Source organism: Poeciliopsis prolifica, unplaced genomic scaffold (assembly GCF_027474105.1).
Source record: "Poeciliopsis prolifica strain line A6 unplaced genomic scaffold, Auburn_PproV2 SCAFFOLD022, whole genome shotgun sequence".
Lineage (NCBI taxonomy): Eukaryota > Metazoa > Chordata > Actinopteri > Cyprinodontiformes > Poeciliidae > Poeciliopsis > Poeciliopsis prolifica.
Genome location: NW_026562397.1, coordinates 3,421,996 through 3,438,100, shown reverse-complemented (window position 1 = coordinate 3,438,100; position 16,105 = coordinate 3,421,996). Strand labels below are relative to the sequence as shown.

At 39.1% G+C, this 16,105-nt stretch overlaps 2 protein-coding genes across 7 annotated transcripts; one reads left to right on the top strand and one right to left on the bottom strand.

Annotated features, from left to right (window-relative positions):
• Window positions 1–182: 182 nt before the first annotated feature.
• rab34a (RAB34, member RAS oncogene family a) lies at window positions 183–7,427 on the top strand. Of its 2 annotated transcripts, none has more exons than XM_055045504.1 (11): window positions 183–349; window positions 1,841–1,937; window positions 2,030–2,121; window positions 2,213–2,278; window positions 3,244–3,345; window positions 3,429–3,493; window positions 3,590–3,641; window positions 3,728–3,809; window positions 4,861–4,951; window positions 5,932–6,039; window positions 6,117–7,427. In XM_055045504.1, exons 2-11 carry the CDS (start codon window positions 1,863–1,865, stop codon window positions 6,182–6,184), a joined length of 801 nt encoding a protein of 266 aa, XP_054901479.1. In that variant the 5' UTR covers window positions 183–349; window positions 1,841–1,862; the 3' UTR covers window positions 6,185–7,427. The 2 variants fall into 2 exon arrangements, with proteins under 2 accessions (XP_054901479.1, XP_054901480.1); XM_055045505.1 differs by having other exon boundaries at window positions 183–438.
• Window positions 1,728–12,259, bottom strand: zgc:174895 (uncharacterized protein LOC100126024 homolog). 5 transcript variants are annotated; one of them, XR_008606994.1, is made up of 7 exons: window positions 12,098–12,259; window positions 10,042–10,232; window positions 9,847–9,940; window positions 9,468–9,614; window positions 8,203–8,302; window positions 7,909–8,127; window positions 1,728–2,250 (listed from the first exon to the last, which is right to left on the bottom strand). XR_008606994.1 is itself a non-coding variant. In XM_055045506.1 (6 exons), the coding sequence occupies exons 1-6, from the start codon at window positions 12,153–12,155 to the stop codon at window positions 7,959–7,961; spliced, it is 759 nt and encodes a 252-aa protein (XP_054901481.1). In that variant the 5' UTR covers window positions 12,156–12,259; the 3' UTR covers window positions 7,821–7,958. The 5 variants fall into 5 exon arrangements, 3 of the variants coding, with proteins under 3 accessions (XP_054901481.1, XP_054901483.1, XP_054901484.1); XR_008606995.1 differs by having other exon boundaries at window positions 8,207–8,302; XM_055045506.1 differs by lacking the exon at window positions 1,728–2,250 and having other exon boundaries at window positions 7,821–8,127.
• Window positions 12,260–16,105: the final 3,846 nt, after the last annotated feature.

Genomic DNA, 16,105 nt, shown 5'->3' with positions numbered 1-16,105 from the left:
ATTGAGTAAATAAACGATAATTCTCCTTTTAAAGTTTAGCCTTCGTCAGGGACGCAGTCGTGGAGATCAACAGATTCCCGGCAGTTCTTCATTTTGTCCAGCAGGGGGCCGAGCAGGAGAAAATGTGGGAGGAAAGAATGAATCCAGGGGAACTGAGTCAGCAGCTGCTGTGGTCCCTCTCGGCTGCTCCCCACAACTTCCGTGGCTCGACTTAAGCCCCATTAATGAACGCTAACCTTTTTTGTATATATTTTTTTACTAAACACTGAAAGCGTGAGCTGCCTCAGCGTGGAGCAAGAGGCGTCTTTGAGGGGAGTGAGACTGAAGAGGACCATCTTGAACCGCCGAGGTATCCTGTAACATCAGCTGCGGCTAAAACGCTACCTCCACTTCAGAAAACCCACAGCGACCTTCTGTCTTTTCAGCCTCCTTCTCACGGTTTGTTGTTGCATAAAAGTTGGAAAAGTCGCTACCGCTGAACGCAGAAGGAAACGGAATGAAGTCAATTGTATTTCTTTTGTCTTCAGAGGGAGTTTTGATGAACAATAGGATTAAAACAGACAGACAGTAAGCGGCTCGGCGCTGATTACTGTTGCCCTGGCTACCTTTCATTTCATGAGTAATCAACCTTTGGCTCCTTCAGGCTGCCGTAGCTCTTAGGAAGACATGTGTGTAGTAGTATGTAGTAGTGTAAAGCTGTAATAGCACCTAGTAAAGATGTACGAATTTAGAATTTAGAAGCAGACATATTTATCCAAATTATTTACTGTATGAACTAATCTCCAGGAATTTGATGTTATATGTGTAAATTTTTTTACACACACACACACACACACACACACACACACACACACACACACATATATATATATATATATATATATAATATATATATATATATATATATATATATATTTTTTTTTTTTTTTTTACTTAAAAAAATAAGCATTACAAGTCATAAACTAGTGCCACACTATTGTTATTATTACAATTATTATTATTACAATATTATTGTATTTCTGGTAGTGTTTTGATTACCTGTTTACAAATGTAATAGTTTGCCGCACCCTCCAAGAATGGTGAAGATATGTGGAAAGTCTTAAAATCCATTTTTATCACAACAGCAAAATCACCTTTGATTTTACTCGTTTTAATTAACAGAAGAAAAAAAAGCCAAAGAGATGATTTTTTTTTCAAAGGGGCCCAATTTTAAAGCATTAAATGGCTATGTCATATTTGATATGTGTAGCGTTTTTATAAAAACTGACCATGACATTTTGTGCTGTGAAATGGCAGTGTGATCCTAGGGATTTTACCTTACTGCTCCTTTAAGAGCAAATTTATCTCCAGCTGGCTGTTTGTTTTTACGCCACTGTCTCACTTCTGTTGTTAACCCATGTGAGTCTGGGTGTTTTCTATGCAAAATACACTTTTAAGCTTGGTAGTATGGAGGTTAAGTGTGCAGAGAGCCATATGCAGTGTGAGAAGGACAAAGGATGCCCCAAAACACTGTGCATCTAAACCTTTTTCTGTCTTGAATTTCATTCGAAGCGGCATTAAAAAGTCTTAAATATGACATCAAAAGTGACACATGCACTTCAAAAACTGTCAACCAGTTCACTGGTTTTATTTGATAAACCTCCACAAAACGAAAACTAGACAGAAAGTCTTAGTTTTTATAGTGTTTTAATTAATGTAAAAATCTAAAAATCTGTCAATTTTTTTTTTATCCACACAACCCACACTAGTTTCATTATCCCTGCACTATGGCAACATAGTATGACAGCAGCTTGAAACAACAAACCCGATGAGTTGAAACGGTTGTGTTTTTCTCGTCCAGACGTCATTTACCCCGAGGCTTCATGTCTCTCAGAGTTTCAGGCATGAGTGTTTTTCCTCCGGTTCGTCGGGACCGGGTCATCGCTCAGCTGCCTCAGGTGAAAATCAAAAGCCGGAGCATCAGCAACAACTTTATTGTTTTAGAAAATCCACATCGCTCTCACTTTCTCTTCCTGTCCTTTGATTTTAGGCTTTCAGAAAGGAGGCAGCCCTTCACATTACAGAAGAATTCAACAATAAAGTGAGGACGGCCTGCCAGGAGCAGCGGACCGGCACTGTGGGGTGAGAACGGACACCTGAGCTCTCTGTGAGCTCGGCTTGATGTGATTATTTTTGCTTCATCGGCTGATTCTTCTACCATTCCTTGTGTCAGGTTTAAAATCTCCAAGGTCATCGTGGTCGGCGATCTGGCTGTGGGGAAAACCTGCCTGATTAATAGGTAAATGCTGCAGGCTAATGAATGCATGAAGCTTGATTTAGTCATTAAAATATTTAGTAATGTACAAACAGTAAGAGTTGGATGTTACTTTTGTAACTGAGAAAATCTGCAAACTTTTGAGTATTAGTAGTGAGTGTAGCTGTGTTTATGGTTAAATTATTAAAGAAAGCAGGAAGAAGAGTGAACCTGTGTTAACTGCTGTCCAGTCAAACATTATTGGTAACAGGAATATGGAGGAATTTTTCTGCCCTAATCCAAGAGCACACTTTTTCAGTCTTTTGTTCTGAAAACTTTTTATACTTTTGCTTACATTTTTATTTTGAAAGCAAGACTTCTTCTCAAAACTTGTAACGCTTGTCCTCAAAACTTTTCCTGGCGCTCACAGTCCTATGAGACATAGAACTGCCTTTTGGCACAGTCGCCTGGTAACCTCTCAGCCAATAGAATGAAAGTGTTGTACTGGGTGCGTTTGTTTCCTTCTAGCGGGTGTGCCTGTGTGGCTACTATGGAATGTATCAACCTGTGCCAATCAATGGATGTAGGGAGAAACAACAAAGTCAGCTTTCTTCTCCATAGAACACTAAACATCCACCAGCAGTGTGCTACCGATCGCTAGCAGCTACCGATTGCTAACAGCTACCGATTGCTAACAGCTACCGATCGCTAACAGCTACCGATGGCTAACAGCTACTGATCGCTAACAGCTACTTTGGCTGGGTGAGCAAAATCCTGCCTAAGACAACATAGTACAAGCATTACAAGTTTAGGGAAGAAAGGCATGAAGTCCTGCTTTCAAAATAAAAATGTAAGCAAAAGTATTAAAAAATTTGGAGGACAAAAGACATGAAATCTTTAAATGTGAGAACACATTTTCAACAGTAGATATTTACATAAAAAGAAAAAATATAGCTGTGTGAGCAATGTGACCAAATGATCCAGAAAGTAAAGCCAGATTTCTGCTTTAGATTTTGCAAGGATGCCTTTGATAAGAACTACAAGGCGACCATCGGTGTTGACTTTGAGATGGAGCGCTTCGAGGTGCTCGGCGTCCCTTTCAGCCTGCAGCTGTGAGTCTGATTATTTCTTCTTTTTCTTGATTATTTATTTAATCCGCTCGCTGTGACTATGCTGAGTTTTTGCTCTGTTACAGTTGGGACACTGCGGGCCAGGAACGGTTCAAGTGCATCGCTTCCACTTACTACAGAGGAGCTCAGGGTTCGTCCGGCCAGATTTTTCAAATATATTAAACAGGAAATGGGTATTGGAAAAAAATTCATACGGGCTTCAAGTCAAATGTTCTTCTTTCCTCAGTTGTGATAATCGCGTTTGACGTGAATGACATTGCCTCTCTGGGCCACGCCAGGTAAGCCCTCTGATTATGAGGGTGTTGCTGGACTCATGATTTCTTTCTCGCTGGGTTTGATGTCCTCCCATGTTTCACTGCTGCAGGCAGTGGCTGGAAGACGCCTTGAAAGAGAACGACCCCACCAGCGTTCAGCTCTTCCTCGTCGGCACAAAGAAGGACCTGAGTGTGAGTCTCAGCGCTGTTTAAAGTGGACACTGCCTATGGATGTGTTATGTTGTTGTTTTTACTGGAATTGCTTGGGTCAACATCAGACACACACACACACACAAACACCCCCCCACACACACACACACACACACACACACACACACACACACACACACACACACACACACACACTGTTTATGTTCTTCTTCTGGTTGAAACCTCAGGAATGTTTCGTGCTCCTCATGAAAAACCCCAAAAGATTTTCTGACTGCGGCAGGAATATTGGCTGTTTTTGAGATGAGTCTGAGCTCTTCAACTTTCGCCTGATTCCCGTAAAAGTTCCACTTTTATTTTGCCGCTAGTGGTGAATTATAGATGAATTGTGTCGTCAATCTTTTAAAATTTTATACATAATTTGCACAGATATGTGGCGAGTCCTGTATTCTCATAGCACTCATCTAGTTACATTGCATTGCAGGAGTTCTAGGCAAGTTCTCCACTCAAGAAACATTACTGGTAGATAATATCAAATTATCTACCAAATACAAACAATTATATATATTCAATTAATTAGGATAATATTAAAAACTTCATTTATTTGATTGCTATTTTCTTCTCTCTTATTTGACTTTTTTATTTTTTGATCTCCACTACGAATCAGAATACTTTTTCTTTAATAAAGTTTAAATTGCATTGAATTGAATTGACACATATTTCAGTAAATTAATTTACCAAGTAACAAACATCTTATATAGATTAATAAAACAGACTGGTGGTTTTTATCCCTTACGTTTTGTTTCTGTTCACAACTAATGAAACATAACATTTGATATTAGAATATCACACAGACCAACAATTTAACAATAATATTATTAATCATATAGAAACATTGACCTATAAAAAGTATTTTTAATTCCTCCTTGAACGTTGCGATTTTGAAACAAATAAGCCTTGTTGGAACGCATACTGTAGCTTTTTAAATGTGACTGCACGCATTTCAAATGAAAATGAACACGCTTTTCGTACGCATTAGAAAGCAGTCTCTGGTTTCTCCTGCCATTTCAAACAGTCTCCTGCTCAGTATTCCCGGATCGAACAAGACGCCATGAAGTTTGCGAGAGAGATTCATGCTGAGTACTGGGCTGTCTCATCGCTGACGGGTGAGTCGACACGTTTCATCTCCATGTCTGACACGCCACCTTTGTATACACAGCTCGCCTGTCATTCGCCTGTCATTCTCTGTATGAATCATAAAGTGGGATAAAAATATGCTCCACTCTCCCAACGTGACAGAAGGTAGACATGTGGGTTAACACGAACATAAAAGTATTTAAAATATATGTAGTTTTTTGTTTAGCATAATGTGTGGCTGACAATAAGTAAAATAGCTTGATTTTTTTCCAAGTCAAAAACCAACTAGCATCTATGATAGGCAACAGTTTATAATGTATTCAAAGTCAATTTAGTAATAAAACCTGAGTTAAGTTTGCTAGTAATCATGCTAACTGTGTAGCTTTTATGCTAGTAGTTTAACATTCTGACTGCTTTGTGGGTGAAAAAGCACAACTTTCTATGAACAGCGAATCATCAGCACTTTTTCCTCTGTCATACTGAGTCTTGATTAAATGTTATTGATTCATTTAATAAACTGATTTTGGAAATTATTTTGGAAGTTAGAGCAATGAAACGGTGGTTTGTTTGTGTCATACAATGCCGGAGCCAATGGTTAGTACAGATAAATTATTAAATATGAACAGATTCGCAATAGCAGGAGGGAAGGTCAAAGAAAAATGATGATCCACGGGCAGAAAATAATTGATAAACACTGCATTACAGAGTGGTAACCGTCTTCGCACTACAGAAGAAGACGGTTTCTTCTGCAGTAGAAGAAGAAACCGTCTTCTTCTGCATCCACAGTCTTTTTTACGTTGACCATCACTTAGCATCCTTAGCTTAAACGCGAACGTCATTTCTGACACTTTAAGGCTTCTGCCAAAAGCAATTTTAAAAAAATATATAGAAAATTAGGAATAACATTTATTAATAAATAATATTGATAAATATTATGGATGAAGTTTGACTTAGCCACTCCAGTGGTTTCCAGCTAGCCTCTATCAGATCTCTGGTCGCTTTCCTTCAGGGGAAAACGTCAAAGAGTTCTTCTTCCGAGTCGCCGGTTTGGCCTTTGAGACAAGCGTTCTCGCCGAGTTGGAGAAAAGTGGATCGAGGCAGATTGGCGACGTTGTCAGTGAGTATGTGAACTGTCTCGAGAAGTCAAACAAACGTCCCACAAGTTAACACTCTTCTTTGTTGTTTGGCGTTTAGGAATCAACAGCACTTCAAGCAATCTGCACGCCACAGCAAAGAAGAAGCAGGCCAACTGCTGTCAGTAAGCGTAGGATAAATGTTTAAAAAAAAAACACACACACACACAGACTGACTGAGACTTTTTCTCAGCGGTGGATGAGTGTGGCTGCTGTCCAGCTTAGTTGGGAGAATTTCTGTGGTCAGAAAAGGAGGGGAGCATTTTATGGCATGTTTACAGTCTGTATTATTATTATTTTTTTTCCTGACCAGCAGGAAAAGTGAGGATATTTGTGGTGGACTTTAACACAGAGCGATAGTGCTGCCATCAAACTGCCAAAGAGTTTTCGGATGCTTACTCGGCTTATAGCTCCAGTTTTGCTGCTGTAGAGTTTTTCAGAATCAATTTCTTATTGCGTTTTTAGCTCAAACATATTGGTGAAGTTTTGATTGTTTTTCCCAACTAACACTTTTTAGGTCATTACTTCTTCCCCTCAACTCCTTCGTTGGCGTTTAGATGTTCTGGCACCTTGATAAAAATGTGTAAATCATCTTAGTATGAATCTACCTTTTAAGGCTGTGGCACATTTTCATACTGAAAAACTTACTAAATCCAACCTTTAATTTAAGTGCAATTGTTATGAGGGTGAATTGCAATAATAATGCAATAATTTAGAAGTTTATAATAAGTTTAGGTTTTTCTTTGTAGCTTAGTTTGATTTTGTTGTGACTTTAGTCAGTCTTCAGAGTGTGTTGGCTAGTTTTTCTTTCTGTGATTTGCCAACAATTGAAACAAAACACTAAAATGAAGAATTCCTCTAATTTCATTATGTTTAGTTACTTTTATAAACAAACAATATAGTTCCAGTTGGTTATGGTTTTTCACCATCACTTCTTTCAGTTAGCAGAAAAATTATTTCTCAATCTCAGTGTTCTTTATTTTGTTAGATTTTTGTTAACTGTAATAACCTTGACATAAAAGTCTCGTAAGAATAAAACCTTCATAGGCGCAACAAAAATATAAGACTTGTGATTAATGTGTTTAAGGCCAACTTACACTTTCTTAAAGTCATTTAAGACGTCGCAAAGGATGTGTGAACACCCCGACCCCCAGAAGAAACAGTAATGGTAACACAAACACTAACATGACACTGTCATAATCATAACATAACACCTGTCTTGATGATGAAGGACTCTGAAGTATCATCTGGTAAATTATGACACTTTCAATGCAAAATTGACCATTTTAATGTACTTTTCAGGCAAGTTATACTGCAACTTCTCATTAAAAGTGTGATTATGTACCTAATGACACTTCGTGACAACGGTTGTAGACATTCATGAAGACTCTTTTATCATCATGACAGGTGTTATGTCATAATTATGAACTGTCAAATAAAGTATTACCCAAACAATGTTATTTTTAACAATATTACACAATGTCAAATTATTATGAGGCTTGTTATTTTATTATTACTGCTCTATATTCTTTACCCTTCACAGAAAATGTGCTCACATTAAAGGTTGGATCGGTTTGAGATTATGCTACTACAATAAAAGTTGCCACAAAGGTGCATTACTGTCGTTTCAGCCTGAAGCTGCCATTTATTACAGAGTTGGGTTAGGAATCCTGATGGGTACGTTTTACGTTACTTTCTGTCAAATCAGTGACTGAATTTTGTTGTAGCGTCTGCATTGGCTAGTCGTTGCTGTTTGATCATTAAGTGTTTCATCTTTTTCGTTTTATTTCATGCCAGTACGACAATCATGTCAAATTATTTTAGTTAGTAAAAAAAATAAAGATTAAACCTACTACGTCACAGTATCTCTATGCAAATTAAAGCATTTCACGTAAAATGCGTCTTAGTCGTTTTCGCTGATGGTCGCCTCTATTTGGTGAAGCTCTTGAAAGAGTCCAGGTGTTTCCCGTCCACTTGGCTCTGCAGCCCTTCTGGGATGCAGTGGGAGAACTTGTAGTTTTCCTTGATCCACTTCCCTCCCGCCGTGTTCTCGATGGCCACGGCTGCCACACCTGCACAGCAGACGGGGAGACAAGTCCAAAGTCAGCTGTCAAGCTCTGATTGGTCAACGAGGTCCCCACGCCGGCTGACCTGCGACCGTGGCTCCCAGGTTCTCCACCAGCCGGATGGCGGCCATCATTGTGCCGCCCGTCTCTATCCACTGGTCCACCAGCAAGACCCTCAGACCTGCCACAGAACATGTCCAAAAGGATCTTCAGTTTTGGCATTTGAAGGACAAGTGTGGTCAAAGTGCAGAACCTGGACCAATCTTTTGCTGGACCAGAATTCAAGAATAGATTAGGACTGCAACTTTTAAATCAAAATCTACATACAAAAATGTTAGATGAACCACAAAGTGATTCATCTAACACTTTGTGTTTCACTCTTTGACTTGTATTCTAAAAAAACACCTCGGTGTATCTGAATTTACATTTCAATTGTGTTTTCAAATGAAGACTGACCTGCATGGGTTTAGTTGCTGAGGACAGAACTATTTTTTTTTCTGTTTTCCAGACCCCAAAATTAAAAGAAACCTGGAAGCCTTTTGTTCACAAGAAAAACATACAGAAACCATTTGAGGTTTTGGATCTACAGTCTTGTTCCTATGACAAAAAAAGTTTAATTAAAAAACAACAATTCATTTTAAAAATCATATTTCATTTGGCCTGCAAGTATGATTTTGGCCCAGTCCTGGTGTAGAAAAACTACATTAGGTCAAGTGTTGCAAATGAAAGGTTTTGATTTATTGATTGTCAACAAGTTAGAGGTTCACACACATAAAATAGAAATAATTCAGTAACTAACTGACATCAAACAAGACGTTTCCTCTGACTTGTCTGTGGTAAATGTAAACTGCAATACACTCTCACCGTCAGTAGATGGCACTGTGTTGCAAAGAACAGCATGAGTCCAACTTATCCTTGGTTATGGAATAAAAATGTAAATATCTCAATTCCTTTAGTGCTTTTAAATTTGTAGTTATGAAAAGACATTGAGGTGAAACTCGGACTTCACTTTTTACAGTTTCGCCGCCATTTTTTAATGATGACTGAACTTCGATTTATTGCGACCACCACCGATTTTTTTTCTTACCCTAACAATCATCAAATAACGCTCATTAGTTTTTAATGTTCCCTTTAGCTTTAATATGGTCACATAAATGACAGAAAACGATACATAATAAAGCTTTCCTTTCATTTTGTAAGCAGTTGTTTATTGTTTTTTTGTGAAACAATGCTCATTTGACATTACTGAACTGATTTGGTTAAATATTAAATCTTTTAGTTGTCTTTTTTTCTAAACATTATTCTAAGAAGTGATTATGTAACTTAAGTGAAATGTGATGATTAACCTGGTTTCAGCACATCCAGTCTTACTTCCATAGTCTTTTCTCTTCCTGTGTAGTCTGTGTAGTTCTGGTTTTGGGTCGCTACACACAGATGACCCGCTTTACGAATGGCCAGGAAACCTTTTCCAAGAGTCGTGGCGACAGAAGCCCCTTTGAAAAAAAAGAAAAAGAAAGAAAGACGGCAGACCCTCACAGTCACACCATGTGTGAGAGACAAGTTTTATATTAGTTATATCTAAATTTAGCATTGCACCCTGAAGGGTCACGTTTCCCCGTCTTCTACAGTCACACAGTAGCAGCCGTTCTGAATGAGCTCGCTCTGAACTGTGTTTGCTTTCCCTCCCCTCTTCCCCATTCAAGATAAACGACTTTGTTTTCTCACCAAGAATAAATCCCATGGCGTCGATCCCGGCAACCAGGTCGACGGGGTCACTGTGAAACGGACCCAGAAGGTCTTTGACGCAGTCTGCCAGAGCCTGGATCAGATCCAAAACGACAGGGAGAATTCACACCATGCAAAGCGTTAATAAACCACCAGCTACAGACCACAGCGCATGCTGTGTCTCTCTTATCGGACCTGCGAGTTGCAGTAGAGTCTGGACGGGTCCAGCCAGGCGAACTCTGGTCCTTTTGTGTTGGGGGCCATAAGTGAAAGGTACCATCCTTTCTGGCGGTCTGCGGGAACGTCCAGAAGGTCCATCTGAAGTAGCTCTGACGCTGCGGTCTGTGCAGCCAGAGGGAGAAACTTGGGGAGGAAAACCAGCCGGACTGGGAATGAGATCAGATTCCAGAGGGGTGACTGGGGCTGGTGGGTGGGACTGGACTCTGTCACAGACTCACTAATATGACTAAAGAAAATTGACTTTGTAATTTATCGCCTTGAAATTGGGCCTTTGTCTTTTAGAAGCTCCTTTTTCTGAAACTGCCTTCAGGAAGTCATCACAACATAGGACATTTCCATGTTTTTTCTAGAAAATTTATATGATTATGATTGAAATTTTGGATTTTTTAATTTTATTTTGGAGCTCAGAGATGTTTTGGAAGAAATGTATTCATTTTTTCCCCTTTGTGTGTACAAAATCCCTAATACAGAAAAAACATACTTCTTTAGAACAAATCTACAAAATATAAAATTGCATCTTCCTGTGTCTTCCTGGCAGCAGCCAGTCACTGCATGTTGGCATTTTGGATCATTTCGCTCGGCTTGTTTCGCTACATTTAGTGCAAGACCTTCGATCTCCCCAAATCCAAACCACTGTCTGTTTTTTTCAAAAACTGTACAGAGCAGATTAACAAAGATAAATAAATAGAAACATAAATACACCATGCGGTGGTCACCTAACGAGCCGTCAGAGCCGTTTCATGATGAACCCGATGTTTTCCCTCAGGGCGATGAGTCGCTTGAAGCATGTACATCAATATCCATAGTAGCAGTACAAAACAAGAATGTCAAACTGATATTTTCCACTGTTCTATTACAGTTGCTGTGACAGACAATATGCATCTTTCCTCAAATGTATTTGCATAGCTATGGTTCCTTTTTGTAAAGTTTATAACAACAGATATTGCATAAATTTATGTTTACTTGGAAGTCTGCCTTATCGATTGGAAAATTATTATTTATTTATTAGCTTTATTTTTAATTTCTTGGTTTGATGTTTTGCAGGTTTTTCAGTCAAATATGACAACTTGTATGTGTTGATCATGGTTGCTGAAAGAAAAAAAAAAGAACTTAAGTAAGGCTAATTTTATGTAAAGTAAAACATTCTGGAGGGAGTTTTCAGCCTGCATGACCGGACTGTTGAACACTAGACTCTTTGTTGTGTCCCTGTTATGAATCAGAGGGCAACCGGGACCATGGGAGAATCGCTTCATTCAGGACTTTCATGAGACTTGCTAATAAACTTGGCTTTGTGCTCTTTTGGATGTCCGAGTCTATCGCTTCACCTTTAAACCCCGCTGATAGGCCAGAGATTTCAGATGTGAAAACAACTTTGACTTTCAGCTGACTCCATCCAAAACCAAAAAGGAGTCTTCAAACCTTGTTGTCTTCCGCACATGTTGTCACGTTACATCCACAAAGTTTCAAGTGTTTTGCGGGTTGTTGGACTCTGGTACTTGGCTGGTTGGAGTTTTTACCCGCAACACTGGGATTCTTTGACTCAGCAGGTAACGTCTTATTGGAGCCAACCAAATCACATGTGAGGTACCCCAAGGCTCCATCTTGGGGCCCCTGTTGTTTCACATCTACATGACTATAAAAGTAGCAAGGTAAGTGAGTATAATTGATACAAAGCTCTACGATGTCACCAAGTGAATATGAGTAAATGCATTGAATAAATAAATGTGTTAAAGGCATCTTGGGTTGCTGATGCTATAACATTAAATTAATATAAAACAGCTCAGCGTTTTTTACAGTCATCTTGAAAACGTTCTGATAACATTTGCCCGAGTATTCAATTTCTCCCTCCTCTTCATCACTGGTGGATGACGACGTGCTCAAACCACGCCCCCTGCCGTCCTTTGAGGATCACCACGGTCGCTAAGCAACCCATGGTCTGCACATGTTGCAACTGACCCGACTGTCACCTTTTCTTCCTTCCTTTCTCTGTGTGTGAGAAATGCAACCACACCTTGGGGCGCTTCTGCCGCGACGCCATCTTGGATATTTTGTGCCTCAAAAATCCTCATATTGTGTTTTCCTCCCTCTTCCCTCGTGCTGGTTTATCATTGGAACCTGTTCATTTAATTACACAACTTGGTTTTATGGGTTCATAATCTGATCTCGCGCAGAAAGAACGTTCAGGCGCAGTGTATGTTTCTATGGTTACAGAGCTAAGTAGACCACGTGACGGTGGAGGCGTTAATCTCACGCGGGGCATTCGGTAAACAAGTCTTGTCTAACACGCATGCGTGTAGTAAGGTTTGCGCGCAGGAGGACTACGTCACAATGGATTATGACGTGAACAATGATTAAAGGCGACTTACTGCTAGTTTCAAGTGAATGAAGTGTCATTCCGAAAAGAGAAGCCCGGTGAGTAGAACATCGCATCTTTACAGAAAACCTTGAAAAATGGCCGAGTCAAACGAGCAAGCGAAAAGAAACATCCACATTTCCATCGACAATTTGGAGGACATCGTCTTACCTCGTTTAAACACACTGTCACCAGAACACTGGACCTTGATTTCACAGGGCTTAAAGGATTCACATATAACAGGCGTCATGTCTGACATGCTGAACAACATTTTCCAGCAATGTGTGGAGAATTCATTGACTCTCCTGGTGCCAATAATGGATGAAAGCGTTGAGCCGGGCATGAAGGGTGAAATTCCAGAGGAGGACATCAGTGTGCATTTGCTCAACAAGATTTCCACAGAAATGGCCTGCGTCCTGGAGGTGCCACCACAGATCTGCGACCATGGCACGGAGTTAAACTCGTTGATGGAACAGGAAGTGTCTGAAAAAGTGACATCCATCGCAAATAGCATCAAAAAAACAGCTAGTGTTTCTGAATCACCTGTGGTATTGGCGACTGGCTCCATGTCAAACCCGAAAAATTTGAACAAAATGGTTTCCAACACATCTCAGTGTCTCCGAGACCATATTAACATAGTCACGTCGAGCTCCTGCTGTCCCTTCGCAAAAAAGCAAATCTCAGGCGAACCTACAACCAAATCAGAAACTTTTGAGCTTTCAGACAGAAGAGTTTCTGCTGGTGAAAAATCCATCCTTTCTGTGCCCTCACGTCGTGAAAGCGTCACTGAAATATTACAGAGATATCCAGACACTTCAGGCATCAGAAGAGGTACAGGCGATGACGCGGGAGCTTCTCCGTCAACGGATGCTTTCAAAGTGAATCAAGTTGCAGATGTAATCAGCAAAAGAATTATCGACGATCGCCACTACCGTAAGGCCGAGGGTGCAGTTGCACAAATGGATCCGCACTGTCCGTGTGCACCTCTTTTTAACTTTATCAGGAATCGTTTCCTGTCAAAAGGCAAAGCTGATCTTGCGAGAAAAGATGAAATAGTCAGAAAACCAGAGTTTTCCAGATTTGCCAACGACCAGTTCAACCGCTTGGTGTCGTCTTTGGAGACCTCGGTCAAGGATTCAGGTAGCCCAACCAAACTGATGTTCCCTGGAGCTTTGTCAGATCAGGAGAGGGTGAAACTACTGGACCACGTCAAGACGGACCAAATCCCTAAACTAGATTTTCAGTCCATCAAACCTCAGATTCAGAGGCTGTGTGCAGAATCCATTGAAAACCCCCAGCTAAAGGACAAGATCAAGCAGTTTGAAATAGAACTGACAGAAAAAATATATACTGATATCATAAAGAGCCATTATGATTCACTTCCTGTTCCTCCACAAATTCCGTCAGATTCTGACCTCTCTGACGAGAAAATAAGCGACATATCCGGCCAGACGATGATTTCCCCTGAAGATTTCTGCGCCAAAATAGAAGACGAAGTGAGGAGATTTCTCCAGAACATCTTTCTTTGGATCAAAAACAAGGAAACACGTGATATAAAAGAGACCGACAGGGTGTCTAACGTGATGTCGGAAATCAGTGACATAGTTGGACAAATATCCGACATGTCGAACCAACTCCCGAGACCCATGACCCATGAGGCAGAAAGGGACTTCACCGCAGCCGTCCCAAGTGAATTGAAAGAGCAGCCTCAAACTCAACTTCCTTTAAAAATGGACATTGACTCCTTGATTCCGACAGAGAAGTATCTCCCCAGGGCGTCACTGAGCGGTTGGTTTCCAGTATCAGGTTTTCGAAATATGTCAGTTGTCAGTGCAATCCCGATCCAGGAGCTGAAAACTGAAACCCCAGCGCAGAGGATGAAAGAACTAGAGGAAGGCATGGCGTGCTTTGTGATGAGGACAGTGTTAAGCTGTTCCGAGGAAAACGGTGGGCCCTTGAAGTCTTCTGACATGAAGAAAATCTTGTACTACCTGTCTGGGGAGCACATAGAGGACATCACAGACTTTGCCATCAGCAAAGACAATGAAAACATTAAACATTTTGTTCGAGACCTCTACACCAATCTGAAAAGCCACTTTGGTTCTACTGAAAACGTGTGGAGGGCCGCAACACTGCACGGCGGCCGTCCATTTAAGGGTGCCGTAATATCATATTTAAAAAGCTACGTTCAAACCGTACCCTCAAAAGGTCCGGTTCACAAGTTCTTTTCGGCAGTCAGAAAACCTTTCAGGAGTTTCTGCGGACAATAGAGAGGCTCTTCTCTATTGTCCGCCAGTGGAGCGCAGACTACAATCCCAGTTAACACAGCTAACATTACTTCTTACATTGAGAAATAATTAGCCATTTGATGACAGACTAGACAGAATTCCAGAATAAACACTCATAAACCTGTCATTTATTTCATATTTTAGGTCTGGGCATCAAAATGAACAATCACAGCCTGGCCTTTTATGTCTGGAGTCTCACAGTTCCGATTTTCTAATTGGATATTCTAAATGTTCCCCTGTGGCAGAAAGGTCAACCCTAAAAAGAACGGCTGCCGCTTGTACACCTGTGGTCTTAAACTTTAGGTTTTCACCGGGTTCTCCGGTTTTTCCTTTTTAAAAACCATTCGTGTAATCTAACTGAATGTTCAATTATAGTTATTATTATAACTATAATTATAGTTATAATAACTTATTTTAAGTTATTATAACTAAGTTATAATAACCTAATTATAATAGTTATAATTAAGTTATAACTATGTCATCTTATAACTTCTAAGTTATTATAACTTAGTTATAATAACTTATTATAATTAAGTTATAATATCTTCATTCTAATAGTTACAATTAAGTTATAACTATGACTTAGAAGTTATAAGTTGTCATAACTTGTAAGTTATTATAATTAAGTTATTATAACTTAGTTATTGTTATAACTAAGTTATTACAATAACTTAGTTATAATAAGTTATTATTATAACTTAGTTGTAATAAGTTAGTTATTTTAACTTAGTTATTATTATAACTTAATTATAATAAGTTAACTTAGTTATAATAATTTAGTTATGAGTTAGTTATAATATAACTTAGTTATAATAACTTACTTATAAACTATCATAACTTATAATAACTTATAAGTTATTAGTTATAATAAGTTATATCTTATAACTTCTTATAACTCTTGTAAGAGTTAGAAGAGTATCATAATTGTTATAACTCCTAAAATATTGTTAGAATTAGTTTGTGATTGATTTTCATGTTTCATTTGTGTTTGTATTTTTTTCAATATCTTTGTTTGTTTACTTAAATCGACCTGTATGTTGATTTTTTTTTTTAAGTTTTTGGCTCATGTATCTATATTTGTGATTTTAGATTTAGGATATTGGTAATATTTCATTCGATTTTTAACTTCCTCTAATAATTAAGTGGATTCAAGCTACCGCTATAATTTACTTAGACATAATTGTCTGCTAACATTTAGCTAGATGCTAACTGCTGCTAACACTTAGCCAGATGGATAGCATTAAGGTATATAGTAACTCCTACTAGCAATTAGCTAAAGATTATAGGCTGATGTTATATAGCTAGATGTGCACTCTGCTAACATTTAGCTCAATGATAGCTACTGTTGACATTTGGATGTTAAGATTCATAGGAGAGA